This window comes from Pristis pectinata, chromosome 2, assembly GCF_009764475.1.
Source record: "Pristis pectinata isolate sPriPec2 chromosome 2, sPriPec2.1.pri, whole genome shotgun sequence".
Taxonomy (NCBI): Eukaryota; Metazoa; Chordata; class Chondrichthyes; order Rhinopristiformes; family Pristidae; genus Pristis; species Pristis pectinata.
In genome coordinates this window covers 18,715,171-18,736,590 of record NC_067406.1, presented here as the reverse complement: position 1 = coordinate 18,736,590, position 21,420 = coordinate 18,715,171, and the positions used below count along the sequence as shown (strand labels likewise).

Here is a 21,420-nt window from a genome sequence, read left to right as displayed (position 1 = left end):
AATTCTATTATGACAGTTACTTCAAGTAAGAATCAGACTTGCTTATTTTTAGCCAGTAGGTTAGAGTGCCAGTCTTTTATCAGCCTTAGTGTCTGCAATTGATTGCAAATGTGATCTAAACCACTGGCCTAATGGTTTGAATCCTTCGATCTGATTTAAAAAGGGTTTTCTGTAATTCCTGTGTTATCGTCTAATGAAAAAAACTGCTGATTGAGACAACAATTAGACTAATTAGAAAGTGATTTCTCTTCCCAATCCTCTCAGACAGAACAACGGAAGCTATCTACACCAATATTTGGCCTTTCCATGTAGACTGATTAGCTTCATTTTTACTCTACTGTGACTGCTGTGTGTTTTCCGAGGTTGCTGAGGAGATAAATTGGTGCCGTAAAACAGTGTGGTTACAAATGCACATTCAGAATCATGGAACAATACTTAATGACTTTTTGAAAAGATCTCAAAAGCCTGATGACAGGAAGTCAAGTTATTGATGTAATGCTGCTGAGTAGCTGATAAAACTAAAATTAATGTTCGATATGACTCGTCAATGTTTGCAGCCATAAAAACAAGAAAAGGCCACATGGTAGTATATAGATTCTTCTCAATACAGCAAGTGTCTGGTCACAGGATGGCATTAACAATGTCTATTTAAAAACCATTAAAGGGCTTTAGTGAATCACATGAAATGATAAATTACTGCTCACAGACTGACAGCACCTTTGATGAATTCTCTCACCCCTACATTAGTTTTTCCATGCCTCTCGGGATTCTACAGAGTAGATAGTAACCAGAAAGTCTTCCAGACCAAAGGAAATGTAGTCAGTTCTGCAGAAAAACATAGCAGCTAATTTGCACATAGCAGCTTCCTCTAAACAGCAATGACATCAATGACCAATTAACTTGTTTTTAATGAAACGGGGATAAATTTTAGGCAAATGACCCATAAATACACCATATTTTGTTAAATAGTACAATGTACCTTTCTGTATTTTCCCAAGTGAGTAAGTGAGACTCAAAAGACAATATCAGCAGTAACTTCAATATTCAGATGAATGCAGCTGGAGTGGAAACATAGAACGTAGAACAGTACAGCACAGTACAGGCTCTTCGGCCCATGATGTTGTGCCGACCTATATAAACCTTATCCCCATTCAATCTATCCCGCTCTCTACTTCACCTCCCATAACCCTCTATTTTTCTTTCGTCCATGTGCCTATCTAATAGTCTCTTAGATGACCCTATCGTATGGCCCTTACCACCATCCCCGGCAGTGCATTCCAGGCACCCACCACTCTCTGTGTAAAAAACCTACCTCTGACATCTCCCCTGAACTTTCCTCCATGCACCTTAAATGGTTACCTCTTGTATTGGCCAGTGGAAAAGATGCTGGCTGTCCACTCTGTCTATGCCTCTCATAATCTTATATACCTCTATCAAGTCTCCTCTCATCCTCCGTCGCTCCAAAGAGAAAAGCCCCAACTCGCTCAACTTCTCCTCATTAGACGTGCTCTCCAACCCAGGGATCATCCTTGTAGAACTCCTCTGCACCCTCTCCAAAGCTTCTATGTCCTTCCTATAATGCGGTGACCAAAACTGAACACAATATTCCAAGTATGGTCTAACCGGAGTCTTACAGAGCTGCAACATTACCTCTCGGCTCTTGAACTCAATCCCCTGGCTAATGAAGGCCAACACACCATATGCCTTCTTAACTGCCCTATCCACTTGTGCGGCAACTTTGAGGGATCTATGTACTTGAACGCCAATATCCCTCTGTTCCTCCACACTGCTAAGAATCCTGTCATTAACCATGTACTCTGCCTTCAAGTTCTTTCTTCCAAAGCGTATCACTTCACACTTCTCCGGATTGAACTCCAGGTTGAACACTCCCTTTCTACAACCACCCTCTGCCTTCTGTAGGCAAGCCAATTTCAAATCCACACAGCCAATTTTCCATGGATCCCATACCTCATGACTTTCTGAATGAGCCTACCATGAGGAACATTGTCAAATGCCTTGCTAAAATCCATATATACCACATCCACCGCACTAGCTTCATCAATTTGTCTTGTCACTTCCTTAAAAGTAGGCTCGTGAGGCATGACCTGCCCTTCACAAAGCCATGTTGACTATCCCTAATAAGACTATGCCTTTCCAAATGCTCATAAATCCTGTCCCTAAGAATCCTCTCCAATAGTGTGCCCACCACTGATGTAAGACGCACTGGTCTATAATTCCCAAGATTATCCCTTTTACCTTTCTTGAACAATGTTTGCCATGCTCCAATCCTCCGGTACTACTCCTGTGGCCAGGGAGGACTCAAAGATCATCGATAACGCTCCAGTAATCTCCTCCCTCGCTACCCATAGTAACTTGGGGTGTATCCTGTCTGACCCTGGGGACTTATCTATCCTAATGCTTTTTAGTAGTTCCAACATTGCTTCTTTCTGAACCTTGACATGCTCCAACACATAATATTTCATTTTTGATTTATCATTTTTGAGGTAGCAGACCATAAGATATGGGAGCAGAATTAGGCCATTTGGCCCATTGCGTCTGCTCTGCCATTCGATCATGGTTGATTTATTTTTCCCTCTCAATCCCATTCACCTGCCTTCTCCCCGTAACCTTTGACGCCCTTACTAATCAAGAACCTATCAACCTCCGCTTTAAGTATACCCAATGACTTGGCCTCCACAGCCGTCTGTGACAATGAGTTCCACAGATTCACCATCCTCTGGCTAAAGAAATTCCTTCTCCTCTCAGCTATAAAGGGACATTCTTCTATTCTGAGGCTATGCCCTCTGGTCCAAGACTCTCCCATCACTGGAAACATCCTCTCCACATCCACTCTATCCAGGCCTTTCAATATTCAGTAGGTTTCAATGAGATCCCCCCTCATACTTCTAAACTCCAGTGGTATAAGCCCAGAGCCATCAAATGCTCCTCATACGTTAACCTTTTCATTTCAGGATCATTCTTGTCAACCTTCCTATGCTGTATTCCATCTGCCACTTCTTTGTCCATTCTCCCAACCTGTCAAAGTCCTTCTGCAGGCTCCCTGCTTCCTCAAAACTACCCGCCCCTCCACCTATCTCATCCGCAAACTTGCCCACAAAACCACCAATTCTGTCATCCAGATCATTAACTTATAACGTGAAAAGTAGCGGACCCAACACTGACCACTGCGGAACACCACTAGTCACTGGCAGCCAACCAGAAAAGGCCTCCTTTATTCCCACTCTTTGCCTTCTGCCAGTCAGCCAATCTTCTATCCATGCTAGTACCTTTCCTGTAATACCATGGGCTCCTATCTTGTTCAGCAGCCTCATGTGCTGCACATTGTCAAAGGCCTTCTGAAAATCCAAGTAAACAACATCTACCGACTCTCCTTTGTCTCTCCTGCCTGACACTTCCTCAAAGAATTCCAACAGGTCTCCCCTTAAGGAAACCATACTGACTTTGGCCAATTTTATCATGAGCTTCTAAGTACCCCGAAACCTCATCATTAATAATGGACTCTAACATCTTACCAACTACTGAAGTCAGGCTAACTGGCCTATAATTTCCTGTCTTTTGCGTCCCTCCCTTCTTAAATAGTGGAGTGACATCTGCGATTTTCCAGTCCTCTGGAACCATTCTTGATTCTAGTGATTCTTGAAATATCACCACTAATGCCTCCACAATCTCTTCAGCCACCTCTTTCAGAACTCTGGAATATAGAACATCTGGTCCAGGTGACTTATCTACCTTCAGACCTTTCAGCTTCCCAAGCATCTTCTTAGTAATAGCTACTACACTCACTTCTTCCCCCTGACTCTCGAATTTCTGGCATGTTGCTGGTGTCTTCTGCAGTGAAGACTGACACAAAATACTTATTCAGTTTGTCCGCCATTTCTTTGTTCCCCATTCCTACCTCTCCAGTGTCATTTTCCTGTGGTCCGATGTCAACTCTTGTCTCCCTTTTACTCTTTATATAATCTGTAAAATCTTTTGGTGTCCTCTTTTATATTATTGGCTAGCTTACCTTCATATTTCATCTTTTCTCCCTTTATTGTTTTAGTTGCCTTCTGTTGGTTTTCAAAAGCTTCCCAATCCTCTAGCTTCCCACCAATTTTTGCAATATTGTATGCCCTCTCTTTTGCTTTTATGCTGTCTTTGACTTCCCTTGTCAGCCACGATTGCCTCACCTTCCCTTTAGAATGCTTCTTCTTTGGGAAGAACTGATCCTGTGTCTTCCGAATTACTCCCAGAAACTCCTGCCATTGCTGCTCTACCGTCATCCCAGCTAGGTCCCCTTCCAATCAACTCTGGCCAGCTCCTCTCACATGCCTCTGTAGTTACCTTTACTCAACTGTAATACCGATACATCTGATTTTAGCTTCTCCCTCTCAAACTGCAGGTAGTTCAATCAGAGCCCATTGCAAATGTCAAAGAAATAGCGGATGAATAATTGAAGTGAAGGCAGATCAGCAATTCAGAAGTGAAATCAGGAAGCACTTGGGATTCCCGATTTCCAAAAGACTGTGAAGGAAATTTTCAGGGCAAATAATAAAAATTGATCTTTGCTTGCTAAAGGTTACAGAGTTATGGAACAGAACCACGTAAATAAAGTGGAGGTACAGATCAGCCATGTTCTCCTTGAGCTACAAGGGTAGAATGCTCTACTTTTGCTCCTCTATTCAATTTGGGACACGTGATCACTTATGGAGCTAGCATAGATATAATTGTACTGTAAATGTCTATGATTTTCATCCTAGTGTCACTAAAAAAAATCCAAGACCATCCTCTCAACAGTTTAACCTTGCACTTCAACTTGACTAAACCTTCACTTTTATATCCTTCTCTAAGGTCATTCATCATCTTTGTAGTCACTGATCCCCACCCATTTCCTACCTTTGTGTGCAATGTAGAAGGAGTTAAGATATTCAGCAAAATAAGCAGAGTATATTCATTGAAGGAATAGTCCTACAGTGGCAGAAATCTTCAATGTTACTTAAAAAGTAGGTCCGTAACTATGTAGGTATTCTTTTGTGGCCATACCAAGACTTTGTGTACAGTAAATATTGTACTTCCATGGTACAACATATAGGATAATAAAACTGAGTCAGAAGGGGACCTAGGATTCATGAAACATCGGTGATTCATTACTAGTAATTTGAGCCCCCCAATAAAACAAAAAAGATGTTGTAACTGTGACAACTTTACATAAGATGCCATTGAGGTACAACATTTACGTCACACAAGATCTTGGTATAGCCATAAAAATACATAGTTTTGGATCCCCTTTTTAAGTAGCACTGGAGCTCTACGGAAAAATCAGAGGAGGGTCATCAGAATCATGTTTGTATTTCTATTTGTACTCCCACAAGAAAGGATAATTGGGTGAGGCAGGTGTGGATTGTTCTAAGTATCATAACTTAATGGGACAAATCAGATGGATTCTATTGAAATAATCCCCTTTTTGACAGTGTCACAGGCAAAAACCTTTGTCTTTGTCCACATATCCATCTGGTCTTGATAATCTTATTGCTGGAATATCATAGCATAATACAAGATGGACACAAGCAATGCAATCCAAAATTCTGAGATGAGCCTGCTCCTGTCACCAACGTAGGTCTACAAACTTCTCCCCTTCAAGTACATATCATGTTCCTCCTTTTCAAATCTATTGTTGAAGAGGTCCAGCATCCTTTAAAGCCATACATTCCAGACCGCAACTCAATCATTAAAAACCTCAATGCTCCCCTTCAGCTTCTTACCGACGTACAGTGAAAGGCTTGTCTTGCATACCATTCATGCAGATGAATTCATTACACAGTGCATTGAGGTAGTACAAGGTAAAACAATAACAGAATGCAGAATAAAGTGTCACAGCTACACAGAAAGTGCAGTGCAGGTAGACAATAAGGTGCAAGGTCATATGGAGGTAGATTGTGAGGTCAAGAGTTCATCTTATTGTACTAGGGAACCATTCAATAGTCTTATAACAGTGGGATAGAAGCTGTCCTTGAGCCTGGTAGTACGTGCTTTCAGACTTTTGTATCTTCTGCCCGATGGGAGAGGGGAGAAGAGAGAATGTCCGGGGTGGGTGGAGCGCTGGCTGCTTCACCGAGGCAGCGAGAAGTGTAGACAGAGTCCATGGAAGGAGGCTTGTTTCCGTGATGTGCTGAGTTGTGTCCACAACCCTCTGCAGTTTCTTGCAGTCACAGGCAGAGCAGTTGCCATACCAAGCCGTGATGCATCCAGATAGGATGCTTTCTATGGTGCATCGATAAAAATTGGTAAGGGTTAATGGGAATGTCCAAATTTCTTTAGCCTCCTGAGGAAGTAGAGGCGCCGGTGAGCTATCTTGGCTGTGGCGTCTACGGGGTTGGACCAGGACAGGCTATTGGAACTCGAAGCTCTCAACCCCCTTGACCTCAGCACCATTAATGTAGACCAGAGCATGTGCACTGCCCCCCTTCCTGAAGTCAATGACCAGCTCTTTTGTTTTGCTGACACTACTGTCAGTGGAACAATTCCTTCCATCGATTCTGTCATAACCTTCTGTTCTAAAAAAAAGTTCTCTAGGCCCATCCTCATTCTCCATATCATAGTTACCATACAATTCCTTTCCATTCCACCATGAATAAGACAGCATTTGGTGTCATGTGCCTAACTCTCTTGTAAACTTCACTGCATTTGTTTAATCTCTCATATTCAAAAATCTAATCCAGAGGTCTTTAATCCTTAGCTTTTTTTTTCACTTTCTCATTGCAATCCCATCACCAACCAACATCTAAGCCTTGTTCAAACATATTGCACTTGGGCAAATCCTGTTATATACTGTACTTTGCAGGAGACGTACAAGTGAAACTTATTCTTCAAGAGGCTAATACTGAGTTTGAAGATACATTGTATACATACCTTCATATAAATTATGCTCATTTACTTCTGTTTAATAAAAACTTAAACATCTGCCTTACTAGTATAATATGGCTAATGTACACCATCTGCAAAATGCACTGCTGTTACTTGCCAAGGCTATTTTGAAAGCCAAATCTACAAGTCTCAAAGCACTTAGAAGGACATGAGCAGGAAGTGAATTGGAACACCATCTGCAGGTTCGCCTCAAAGTCATACATCATCTTGGAATACTTGGAAACAAATTGCAATTCCTTTGTCATCATGGGGTCTAAATCTTGGAACTTCTAACTTCCAGCCCTATGGCAGTACCTTCACAACAAGAACAAGTTCAAGAGAGACAACTACCAGCCTTTGAAGGACAGTTAGGGATGGGTGATAAGAACATATGAAAATAAGTGCAGGAGCAGACAACTGAGCACCTTGAGCTCGCTCTGCATTCAACAACATCATGGCTGATCTTCTAACTCAAACAGCATTTTTGGGCCCTATTTCTTGATTCCTTTAATATCCAGAAATTCACTTCTTTGTATTGAAAACCTCCACAGCACTCTAGGGTAGAGAATTACAAAGATTCACCATCCTCTGAGTGAAGAAATTTCTCGTTTCAATCCCAAATGGCCTTTTCCTTACATTGAAACTCTGACCCCTATTTCAAGGGAAACATCCTCTAATCCACCCTTTTGAGCCCCCTACAAATTTTGTACATTTCAGTGAGGTCACCACTCACTCTTCTAAACTGTAGAGCATAGAGACCTAGCCTACCAATCTCTCCGTCACATGACAGATCTGTCATCCCCGGGAACCAGTCTGGTGAATCTTTCTTGCACTCCCTCTATAACAAGTATATTTTTATATAGGTAGGGAGACCAGTACTGTACATAAACTCCAGATATGTTCTTATCAACACACTAGATTACTGTATAACCACATTTACTGTTATACTTATCTTCTTGTAATAAAGGTCAATGTACCATTTGCCTTCCCAATTGCCAGCTACAGTACATACAATTTAAACATGAACATTTCACAATCTTTAACTATTAAAAAAAATACTCAGCATTTCTGTTTTTTGCCAAGATCACATTTTTCCACATTGTACTCTATCTGCCCACTGCCTCAGCTTTTCTATACCTCCTTGAAGCCACTTTGCATCTCATCACTCTTCACATTCCCAATTAGTTTTGCGTTGTCAGCAAACTTTGACATATTACAGAGCCGTAGCGTTATACAACATGGAAACAGGCCCTTCTGGCCAACTCGTCCTTGCAGATCAAGATGCTTTCCTGAGATTATCCCAGTTGCCTGCATTTGGCCCATATCCCTCTAGACCTTTCCTATCTATTACATTGATCCCCTCAACCGAAGCATTGTGAAATGCTGGGACCCCAGTACCAATTCCCATGGTACACCATGAGACACCACCTGCCAACCTAAGATGGACCTATTTATTCCCACTCATCGTTTCCCATCCGATTCTAGATCAGTAAAAATTGCTCCAGCTCATTCACTGCACATTCTTGCCTTTGTTACTTTTATACTATTCTAATACTCTCCTGCTAGCTTCCCTGTTCTAACTGCTGTTAGTATGGAGTCATATGTAGTATGGAGTTAGTACGCAGTATGGAGTTAGTATGCAGTACTTCTTTTTGTACCCCTACAGCCCATGTGCAGCCATCTCTCCACATTTTGAGAGGGGGAAAAAAGTCTCCATATAGCTTTACATATACCAAATAGCTGTGGATTTCTGGAATTTTGTTCTTTTAAATTCTTCCTGAACAGAATGCATGCCTTACACTCCTAAAGATAGGTGAGTTTTCTAAAGCATTTCAGAAGTACCTTGGGCTGAATTGAATTGAGTTGGTGGTTCTGTATGGAACTACCAGCTGTCACTCATTCATGACTCAGCTTATCTTGCCTCCTGTGCTTGAGGTTAGATGCCGGTGCATCCGTCAAACTTGAATATTGTAGTCACGCATGTGAAGCAAATGACTCTGGTCAAGGAACCATATCTGAAAGCTGAACTAACTTGTGCTTGCCACTGAAAATAATAAAAAGTCACCAGCATCATAACAGGCAATACAAGTTGACATTTTAAACAGGAGGGTTACTTTTAGAAATGCTTTCATTCTAACTCATATTCAGTTCACATTCAGATATATGTGAAATTTTTCTGTGTCAAGCCAGAACTTAATGTCCAACTTTATCCAAGGAAAATGGGTTGCAAAATCTTTGTAATGAGAACAGTCTCTCGGCACATTGACCATTTGTGCTCAGATCTTCATTTGGCCTTGGTACATATTTCACAAGTGATGATACAAGTACAGAATTTGATTGCTGGAGGAGAAACAATTTCACAAAGATTTTGAAATGCAATCTTGTACTAATTAATAAGAAGACACATTGGCAGACTGGTGGCTAAATGAAGGCAACAATGTATGTGGGGGATAAAAGTATAACCTTAATAAACAAATAAAAAGCTTCCCTACCAATGCTGAAGAAAGTCATTTATTCAAACTCTTTTTGGTGCGAGGCACAATAGACAGATTGTGATGAAAGTAAGATTCTTTACATTAGACTTGCAGGTGGAGGAGTGGAAAGGTATCTAACACCATAAAAGCCTTTCACGTTGATGTGATTTTCAACAGGGACCAACAAAATAGCTTGCAGGAAGTTCCTGACTATGGTGTAAATTTATTAAAACTACTCTATCGCGTTGATTTTCCTCCATACAATAGCACTGAATAATTTTTATGTGGAGGCTGAACTAGGGACTAGAAATTGCTAGGTGGGCACTGCAGTCAGCTGTCAATACTGTTTTGATTGTTTGCCCCCACACCACCCTCCACAAGGTTCAGCTACACACTAGGCCTGATAGCTGCAGTTGTGTTGCCCTTTTACAGGAATGAAAATACGCCATCCAATAGCTGGTTTCAAAGGCTGGTTTGAGGGTTCTGGATGACCAGTGGCTGTGGATCTATACCTAATGTGAGAGGCAAAGGGGAGTGGATATAATACTAGACCCACTTACTGTGATGACCATACAAGGAACATATGGAGCATCAAGGTTTCTGTTGTGATGTTTTGGGAAACTGAGAACCTTTGATATGATGATTGCTGGGTTGTTGGGAGAGGAGAATGTGATGATCAGGACACAGGAAGGTCAGGAGCTTTTCTATGAAGCCCTTGTTGGGTAGGAGAGCCGTCAGTGCCATTGCTATGATGTTCACTGGGGAGAAACACATAGATGGTGGGGGAAGAAGAGGATTCACTCTGACAACAGGATATCTGGTGTGGAGTGAACCTTGATGGATCACAGGAGGCAGAAGATTCTGGGTCAGGGCCTGGGTACCAGTATGCCGCAGGACCAGAAGGAGAGTGAAAGGAAATGACTTGCAATGATTGTTAACCTGTTTCATCTGGGGGAGAAAAATGATTTTCAATCATATATTGCTGGAAAAAAGCACGTGATTGAATTCCTAAGCATTTCCACAAAAAAGTACTCCTGTATCTGATTTTCATTGCCTACAAAATAGTTTCCTCTTATTCTAAGTATTCTGATACTGAAAAGAGAATGTGCCTTAACTAGCTGCATACAAAGCTATGAAACAAAAAAACTGTCTCTAAACTAGCTTGTTAGCTGTTCTATAATGAAGATATACAGTATTGTCAGCAACAAGCATACACACTAATTTTCTCACTTGGTTGAGTAGAATTCATAGCACAAAATTTCTTTGATCCTCACACTGTGTAACACACTGTAAATTTTAAATGAGCATCGTTCATTTACCACGGTTGTTTTGAGAAACACTAGTGCAAGTAAAATTACTTTGGCTTTGACACCACAAAGTTAAAATTGTATCTGAACTTGATGCTGCAATATAATGTGTTAAATAGATTTACCTGATAAATATTTTCACTGGCAGGATTGTTGGTGATTAGAGAACACATATTTTAAGAATGGGATGGAGATATTATTTTGTTTCACCTAGGTTGTTAAGTTCTTGAATGCACTGCTAGAAATGTTTATGGAGCAGATTCAAAGTAGCTTCCTTTAGAGAAATGCACCTCTACTTAAAAGAAAAATTTGGAAGACCAGGGAAACAGTGCAATGTAGGTCGGTTGGCTGTTTCAAAATGCTGACACAGGCACGGGGGGCAGATCAACTCTTTCTTTGCTGTTTGATTCTGTAATTTTGTAACTTACAGGCAGCAAGTAAGATCAGAAATCCAAAGCAAAAAGAGAAAGGCAGTTTGTCTTTGCTGAAGTGAGGCAAAACTTGAAATTTTGATGATTTATTGGTTTTAATCAAAGTGAACTTTAACAGAATGGATACAGCTTAAGAACATCATCAAAATTTCAAGTAGTAGAAACATGGAGGTGGAACACTGCATCGGAATTATTTCATTGTAAATTTTCCAACATTTTCCATTTTGGAAATAAATTCCCTCCCTCCCCCAACCTTCTTCCAACCCATTTTCCTAACCTACCACATCACAGTGCTCCTGACTTCATTGTATTATTTGCTGCCTTACTGACACGTTTGCCACTCTCATTTCTATTAGATATTCAGTCCTCTGCCTTTTCACTGCACATTATATTTCTTCACTTCTTCAACTCTGACGACTATGAAACAAAACCAACCTGGCCATTCCTTGCTGAATCCAGATTGACCAAATGAGAATAGCAATCTCTACAAGTCAATTTAGGAATATGGAAACAGAAATAGGCCATTTATTTCTTCAAGCTTATTCCACCAATCATTACTATAAACCATCACTCACCAACATCCATATATCTTGCTCTGCACATAATCTTTTAACTTCTTTGGTAATCAAAATTCTACCCATCTCAGATTTAAAAATAACAATTACTACACTCCCATTAATTGCAAATAAAATCAGAAAATGCTGAAAGTGCTCAGCAGGCCAGGCAACATCTGAGAGAGAGAAACAGGGCTGAAGTTTCATCACAACCAGTAAAAGTTAGAAAATAACCATGCTTTAAGTTTCAGAAAACAGGGAAGTGTGGAGATAATGAAAAGAATGGCTGTTGCAGGGTAGAGACCAAGAGAGACTGAATGACATTGACTGTGTTGGTGCTGGCTGAGAGGGCCAAATAGCAGATGAATGAGGACTTAAATTGGCAGGATGTGAGTAATGATCTCTGCAGGAGTCTGTGATGGGGCCACAATAATTCCAGGATTGATCTTTTAACTTCCTCTTCTGTTCTCATTCATTTTCTACTTACACCACCACCAGACAGGTCAAGGAGCAATTAATAAATCTTTACCATTCTTCCTCAGCTGACACCACCACCACTTGTGTCGGTCTGCTATCCAAAGCTGGATAAACTCCAGAGCATCCACTGCCCACATCCTCACCCTCACAATACTTTGTAAACAAATCACCAATCCTTCATGGCGTCCAAATCCCAGGTTTGTTTTGTTACTTTTAAGGTACAATATAAATGCTGGTTGTTATTAAGTTGTCCTCCAGTCGTGCATTTCCAGCATTCATTGGTCTTATTTCCAAAGTCCAATAGTGCTTTTTCAAATCACAAATTCGCAATTGGGTTTGTGTTCAATTATCTGGCTGGCTGGGGCATAACCAATAGCAATCAGGTTTAAAACAGAATATATATATTTAAAAATTATTTCTTTTTCCTGAATTTTTGCAGTCCAAGTTGCTTTGTGGTCTTTCAGTCACTTTGAAGTCTTATCTATGAAAAGGGGATTTTTAATTGCACTAGTGTCTTCCCTTCTGAAGCAGCATAACATACACTACCTGTGATAATTTTCTGTAATTACCTACAGGGTAAATTCTGGTATATTTGCAGTGATTACGTTAGATTTACAACTTCACTGAGGATGTCATCGTACATCAATTATACGGAGGGTCCTGCTCAGTATCCACCTAACTCAGCAAGAATAGAACTGTTCCCACCAAGTCCAAAATATAAACAGTAAGAGATGTTTACACGGCATTGACTTGCCAGCAGGAATTTCAGCTTAGCACTGGGTTGACTGTTATAAACAGACTGACCTTTGTTTGCTGTTTGTGACATCATCTTATCCATTGATGACTCTGCTGCCTAATAATTATTCCTAGCCATGGATTAATCAGTCTTTCCTAAAATGGTTTGTTCTTGAGTTGCAAAAATATAGAACCATTTGGTTTTGTAGTGATGATTATACAGTGAGCATTCTATAGCTATAAAAGCTGAAAATGCTGGGGATAATCAGCAAATCAGGGAGCATCTAAGGAGAGAGACAAAGTTAATGTTTCAAGTTGATGACATTTCATCAGAACCAGGTTCTGAAAAATTAACTGCTTCTCTCCTCGCAGATACTTCATGACCTGTTAAGTATCTTCAGCATTTTATGTTTTTTTATTTCACATTCTAGCATTGCAGTTTTTTTTTGCTTTTCAATAGTGTTGTTTTGCTCAGATGAAATGGGCTCACATGGAGCATAAATTCCAGTGTAGACCAGTTACGACAATAGTCATCTCTTTTGCCACATATTTTTTCCTCAGCCGTATATTCTGCATAGGTCTCCATAAATACATAAAAAAATCCCCAAACACTTTACAGACAATGATTTTCTTAAGTATGGTCACTGCAGTGAAGTAGGAAATGTAGCAGCCGAAATGCACTCAAATGCTCCCACAATCAGCACTCTGATAATGAAACTAATGATGTTTGTGGGGTCTTTAACAATTCAATCTAAAGATGCCACTTCCAACAATGCAACAGTCCTTAGTACTGCTATGGAATTTCAGTTTAGAGGATTGTGCTTCTTTTTCTGGAATGGGATTTAAACTTATAACCTTCCAACTCAAAAGTGAAGGTACTGCCAAGCTAATTATCCTCTAATATTCACAGAATGTTTCTGGCTTTCAACAGTAATTTTTTGCATTAGCACAACCAGGTACCTTCTCTGTAACAATACACTTACAATTCCTGTTAATTCAATTTGATCAATTACAGAAACGAAGCAAGCTATCTGCTACACATTATTTTTGAAAATTCGATGCTGTCACTGCAGCCACAAAGGACAGTGATTATTACATCATTATCAAAAGCGACAAAGATCAGTTACCAAGGGAGGTCCAATCCAGCAGGCATGATTTATCATTGGGTGCTTTGATTAAACATCAGAGTTTATGGGAATAGCACCCAAGCTGCTTAGTAGTGTCCATCACTGGTCTTCCTACAGATATTTTATTGGCAGATGAAACCCACTATAAGCATGACTTTAAGTGATTAGGTAGACACAATGACTTTCTTTTAAAGTTTGAATTCTACTCCAGAGTTATCTTGCATCTACTCAGTAGCCTAGAGTTTAGGAGGCACATTTTGTTTTATAATTTAAGTTATAATTTGGGTTCACATTGCAGTGGGAATTGCAGAGAGAGAAAGGAAATGTAGTCTTTAGGATGTGACATTAAATCAAATTATTGTCTTTCACCTGGATGCATAGTATTCCAATAGCACAGTGGCTCAGCAATTGGAGCTGCTGCCTCATAGCTCCAGCGACCCAGGTTCAACGCCAACCTTCTGTGCTATCTGTGTGGAGTTTGCATGTTCTCTCTGTAACTATGTGGGCTCTCCCTCGGTGCTCCAGTTTCCTCCCACATCCCAAAGGCATGCAGGTTCATTGGTTAATTAAAGTCACAGACTTGTACAGCACAGAAATGGGCTCTTCCACCCACCACAACCATGCGAACCTCTTTGCCCATCTACACTGATCTTATCTGCACGCATTAGGTCCATATCCTTCTACGTCCTGTCTGTTTAAGTGCTTGTCTAATTGTTTCTTAATCATAGTGACTGTATCCGACACCATCAGCTCCTCTGGCAGTGTTCCAGATATCAACTACTATCCGTGAAAGAAGCTTGCCCTTAAATTCCCTTCAAAACTCCTTCTTCTCACCTTAAACATTTGTTGTCTTGTTTTTGATACTCTTACTATGGGAACAAGATTCTGACGATCTGCCCAATCAGTGCTGCCTATAGTTTTATAAAGCTCTATCAGGTCACCATTCAGCCTCCTTTGCTCCACGGAAAACAAACTCAGCTGTGCAGTCTCTCCCCATAACTAAACTCCTCTAATCCAGGCAACATCCTGGTGAACCTCCTCTGCACTTTCTCCAGTGCAGCCACATCCTTCCTATATTATGGTGACCAGAACTGCACACAATTGTCCATGTGTGGTCCAACCAGTGCTTTGTAAAGCTTTTATATAAAGAACTTTTATATTCTATGCCCTGATCTATAATGGCGAGCATGCCATATGCATTTTTCACAACCAATCTACTTGTGTTGTCACTTTCAAGCAACTATGGACTTGAATCCCAAGGTCTCTCTGTTCATCAAAATTCTTTAGCACCCGACCATTTACTGTACAAGTCCTCACCCCATTTGACTTCCCACTGTAAACTGTCCCTAGTGTGCAAGTTAGTGATAATATTTGAGGGTAATATGCAGATTATAAAATAGGATTAGTGTAGATGTGTGCTTGATGGCTGGCGCAGACTTGGTAGGCCTGTTTCCATGCTGAATGAATTTTTGGCTCCATGACTTGAAGAAGGGTAGGGGAATATTCTTGGTGTCATGGCCAATATACTATATATTACTTAATCAGTATCATTAAAACAAATAAATAGTATTCGTGAAACTTGCTTGCTATCTTTGCCCATGTTATAACTGTGGCCAGATGCCAAATGTATTTCAATGACCATGAAATACACCTGCAAACCCCTCACTGGAACCCCGAGGGCTTGAAAAACTCTGTATACATGATAGTTTGATTCTGGTTATGAATTTTGTATTACTTTCATTTTAATAGTATTATTATACAACTATAGAAGGAACAGTGCAAAGCACATGTAACAATAACTCATAGATTATCTCCAGTGATATAATAGACGAATACTGATTGTATTAGTAGAAGTTATTGAACAGGCAACAATAATGTATTACCTTAAAAAGTGTGTTTGCCTCTTTTGCAATATTTATATACATTTATTGTCTAACAGAAAATCTTGATAAGAAAATAAGAAAGGAGTAGGCCAATCGGCCCTTATGACGATTCTGCCATTCAGCAAGAACATTGCTGTTCTTCAACTTTAAACATTATTTCCCTGTCTTATTCCCACATCCCTTGATTCTTTAAAATCCAACAATTTATTGATCCCTATTTTGAATGCAATCAATGAGTGTGCCTCCACAGCACACCAAGGCAGAGAATTCCAAAGATTCACCATGGTCTAAGTGGAAGTTTCTCCTCATTTCTGTCATAATTGTCCCTTGTTTTCAAATTTTGATCCCCTCTTCCAGACTCCATAACCACGGGACACGTCTGAACTATATCTACCCTGCTGAGCCCTCCTAAGATTTTTGTTTGTTTCAATGAGGTCTTCTAAAGTCTGAAGATTAAAGTCTGGCCTACTCATTCTCTCTCCATATGCAGACATATCATCCTATAAACAATGAAGACTCCTTTGGAAATTTGCTCCATCTCTATAGGTGAGGTGGTCTTATGCTGGAATGGACTCGCACAACAGGAGATATTGGCTGAGGTTCAGTCACTGTCCTTCATGGCTGATTTTTACCAGATGAGTCAGTAATAAATCACAGAAATTTATGACACATAAAAAAAAGGCTAGTGTATCCATTTCAAACAAAAATGGACCTTAAATCAATCCCACTTCCTACCTCCATAGTCCATTTTCTGCAGGTAATGGCATTTTAAGTGAATATCCTTCCACTAACTAAATTACATCTGTGCCCCCTAGTTATTATCCTCTCTGCTATGGTAGAAGGTCATTTCTGTCCACCTTCTTGTAATATTTTTACTCTTCAATCAAAAAAATCTGTTCCAAAGAAAACAACCCCAACTTAGCCAATCTTTCCTCATATCCAAAATTCCCAGCTACAGCAAGATCCTTATAGATCTCCTCTATACTCTCCTGTAGAGTGGTGATGAGAACTGTATACAGTAGTTTGTGAGAGGCCATCACAACAGCATCAGTTCCAGCATCCACATGCACTGAAAGATGTTTAGGATTGCAAAACTTAATTGATTTTATTTCTCCTCCACCCACATTTATAACTTTGAGGTTAACTGTAATGCTGCCTGGCTTAATTAATTCAGCACAGACTAAGGACTAAATTTTCTTGTCAGTATGACTCGGTGTCACATGAGACAACTCAATTAAGCTTGGCCTTGACTGAATGTGAGCACTCTCACTTCTGACTCATTCCAGTCCTGAGTATTATATTGATGGTATTTCAAAGCAGTATGGGGGACTGCTGTACATTTGAAGGTGTGTCTTTCAGTGAAGCAATAAATCAAAACCTCTCTCAGGTGGGTGTAAAAGAAATACTATTGCTCTATTCTAGGAGCAGAGAAGTTATGTTAGTCAACATGTAGCACTCAATCAAGACCAGAAAATATTATCCAGTCATTTAACTTATTAGCATTTGCAGAAACTTACTCTGAGCAAACTGGTTGCCGTAAAAACATACACCTATTAGGAGGCTAAATGGCCCTTCAAGCCTGCACTGCAATTCAATAACAACATGGCTGATCCTGTGCCTCAAATTCACTTTCCTTCTCAATCATTAGCAAATGCTAATGAGTTAAATGACTAGATAAGATTCTGATTTCACTAGAATCCAAAATCTATCAATTCTTATCTTAGAATCTACTCAGTGACTCAGAACTCAGAAGAGGTAGTGAATTCCAAAGATTCTGCAAAAAGAAATTAATTCTCATGTGAGTCTGAAATGGTCAGTCCAGTCTCAGGTTACAGGGCAAGACCTTTGGGACTGAGATGAGGAGCAGTTTCTTTATTCGAGGATGATGAACCTGTGAAATGCTCTATCTCAGTAGGATGTGAGAACCAAGCACCTGAAGAAGCTAGAAAGCTATTTCGACATAAAAAGCTTCAGGGGTGGGGGGGGATTTATCCACCTTAATGTGCTGTAAGGCTGCAAATATCTCCTCCCTGGCAATATGAATGTTCTCCAAAACTTGCTTCCCTTATCTCTAGAGCAACCATGATGTTCTCCTCAGTCAACACTGAGGAGAAATATTCGTTTAACCAAGAGGATAGATGGGGGTAGGGCAGTGGATGTTTGCTATATGGAATTTACATTGCCCTTTGACAAGGGTCCTCATGACAGGCTAGTCTGGAAGGTTAAATCGCATGGGAGATAGCTGATTGGATTCATAACAGGCTCAGTGCTAGGAACCAAAGGGTGATGGTTGAGGGTTGTTTCTCAGACTGGAGGCCTGTATCTAGTGGTATCCCACAGGGGTCGGTGCTGGGATCTTTGTTGTTTGTAATTTATATAAACAATTTGGATGTGAATGTACAGGGCATGGTTAGTAAATTTGCTAAAATAGCTGGTGTTGTAGATAGTGTAGACGGTTATGAAAAATTACAGGAGGATCTTGATCAGCTAGGTATGTGGGCTGAGGATTGGCAGATGGCTTTCAATCCAGATAAATGTGAGGCATATTGCCTTTTGGGAGATCAAACCAGACTTATACAGTGAATGGTAGGGCCCTGGGGAGTGTTATGGAACAGAGGGACCTAGGAGTGCAAGTGCATAGTTTGCTGAAAGTGGCGTCACGGGTAGATAGGCATTTGGCACGCTGGCCTTCATCAGGGCATTGAGTATAGGAGTTGGGAAGTTATGTTGCAGTTATATATGACATTGGTGAGGCTGCATTGGAATACTGTCTACAGTTTTGGTCATCTTGTTATAGGAAAGATGTTATTAAACTAGAACGAGTGCAGAAAAGATTTGCCAGGATGTTGTCTGGACTTGGGGGCCTGAGTTACAAGGAGAGTTTGCGTAGACAAGGACTTTATTCCCTGGAATGTGGGCAATTAAGGGGTGACCTGATAGAGGTATGTAAGATCATGAGGGGCACAGACAGGGTGAAAGCACATAGTCTTTTTCCCAGGGAGGGGGTGCTAAAAACAAAAGGGCATAGGTTTAAGATCAGAGGCAAGAGACTTAAAAGGGACACCAGGAGCAGCTTCTTCACACAAAGGACGGTGGGTATTTAGAATGAGCTGCCAGAAATAGTGGTTGAGGCAGGCACATTAGCAACATTTAAAAGCTACCTAGATAAGTAAATGGATAGGAGAGGTTTAGCAGGCTATGGGCCAAATGTGTGCAGATGGGACTAGCTCGCTGAACAACACAGTCGGCATGGAAGAGTTTGGCCGAAGGGCCTGTTTCCATGCTGTATGACTCTAACAGTAACTGTATGACATTTAACTGAAACACTTCATTCTGCACTCTGTTATTGTTTTACCTTGTACTACCTCAATGCACTGTAGTAATGAATTGATCTGTATGAACGGTATGCAAGACTAGTTTTTCACTGTATCTCAGTAGATGTAACAATAATAAATCAATTTACCAATTTCTATGACTCTAAAAATCCCACCCAGCTCCTGTGGCTCGAGACACAGGCAGCCCTGCTAATCCCTACTCTCTTTCTAGCCACCCTTTTACTCTTAATATAGCTATAGAACCTCTTGGGATTTTCCTTAACCTTGCCTACCATATCCATCTCATACCCTTGCTTTGCCCTCCTGATTTCCCTCTTAAGTGTATTCTTAATCTTTTTTTTATAGTCATCAAGGGATTCACTCGTCCCTGACCTCCTAAACCCAATGCATGCTTCCTTCTTTTTCTTGACCAGAGCATCAATACCTCATCAGCCAGGGTTCCCTAAACGTGTCAGGTTTACCCTTTACCCATGGCTTTAAAGTAATGGGTGGGAAGTTCAAGGGAGATATCAGAGGGAGGTTTTTTACCCAGACGGTGGTTGGGGCATGGAATGTGCTGCCTGGGGAGGTGGTGGAAGCAGGTGCATTGGTCAAATTCAAGAGATTACTAGATAAACATATGGAGGAACTTAAAATAGAGGGATATGTGGGAGGAAGGGTTTAGGTAGTCTTAGATGAGGCTTAAAGGTCAGCACAACATTGTGGGCCAAAGGGCCTGTATTGTGCTGCACTGTTCTATGGTTCATCCCAACAGGAACATGCTGTCCCTGGACTCTTGATATCACACCCTTAAAAACCTTCCGCTTGCCATTCGTTCCCTTCCCTTCAATTCATTTCACATCTCTAATTGTATTCCAGGTTATGTGCTAGCAAATATGAAATTTGTTGCTGCTATCTTAATTCTTATTACTCCAATTCTCCTGGTCTTTTCTCCTTTCCATGAAGTACAGGATCTATATCCAGGATATGGTTCTACGAGTAGAGATGGTCATCTGGTAGGTCACTTGTACGAACAGTCAACTGCATCAAGCTTTCAATAATGGAAAGTGCAGAAATGACTCCTCTTTTGTTATCCTGACACAACACCATTCTACAAGGCCATAAATCCAGTCATTGCTCTCCACCAACTTGATACAGATCAACAAACAATCTGCTGGAAGAACTCAGCGGGTCGAGCAGCAACTGTGGGAGGAAAGGAATTGTTGACATTTCAGGTCGAAACCCTGCATCAGGATTGAGAGTGGAGAGGCGAGATGACCAGTATAAAGAGGTGGGGAGTAGCAAGAAAGGACTGAGGAGGGATGTAAGATGACAGCCAGGTAGTACCAGGTAGGGGAGGTATTACCTGCCTGTCATCTTATACCCCTCCTAAGTCCACCAACTGCCTCAGAATCCTCTCACGCAACTCCCCTTCTCCTCTTTATACTGGCCATCTCGCCTCTCCACTCTCAATCCTGATGCAGGATTTCGACCCAAAACGTCAACAATTCCTTTTCCCCTGAGATGCTACTTGAGTTCTTCCAGTAGATTGTGTGTTGCTCCAGATTCCAGCATCTGCAGTCTTTTGTGTCTCCACTGATACAGATCAAACTTGGAATACACTTGATATGTAGAATACAATATTACATGGGATTCATTTGTGTGTGATTTCAGCTGGTTACTCGATTTTCTACTTCACATTTTTGGTAAGCTTTTACAATGCATAGCTCATGTTTCAAAATATCAAAAAGCGAACTGCAGGGTTGCTTTTACAATCACTAACTTTACTTAGATTAAAAGTCGCTGGGCTGCCAGCCAAAGTGCCAAATCAGTACTGCATTCTATGTTGTGCTTTTTATGCACAACAGCACTTCTATGGCATCATTAATTTTATCTGGAAGATCATACAATATGGAAACCAGCTTTATTTTTCAATGTTCTCTTATTTTCCAAGAGAGGGAGAGAGATTATTACTATCTCATTGTGCAAAGTTTCTTCACTGGAAAATTCTAGTTATTTAAATGAAAAGAACAATTACAGTTGTATTCCATATTTGTGTGAAAATGGTGGTAGTAAAGTCTGTAGGATGGGATGGGAGGGGAAATGAGCTATATTCACAAGACTGGATCACTTCACAGGGGCCATTCAAATAAAAAAATGAAAGGTACAAATGTTCTGTTCTTATTTCACTTTACAACAAAAAAAAATTATAAAT

The 21,420-nt window shown here is 40.5% G+C and overlaps 1 protein-coding gene across 4 annotated transcripts in view; it reads right to left on the bottom strand.

Annotated features, from left to right (window-relative positions):
- The window catches only part of zmat1 (zinc finger matrin-type 1), a 68,273-nt gene that overhangs the window by 33,319 nt on the left and 13,534 nt on the right, over positions 1 to 21,420 (bottom strand). The window contains exon 1 of one of the 4 annotated variants that reach the window (XM_052010365.1): positions 12,951 to 13,052. The exons of the other annotated variants lie outside the window; for them this stretch is intronic. Coding sequence (XP_051866325.1) covers positions 12,951 to 12,984 — 34 coding nt within the window. The 5' untranslated portion in view covers positions 12,985 to 13,052. Of the gene's footprint in view, positions 1 to 12,950; positions 13,053 to 21,420 lie in introns of those variants that run through there. 4 annotated transcript variants of the gene reach the window in all.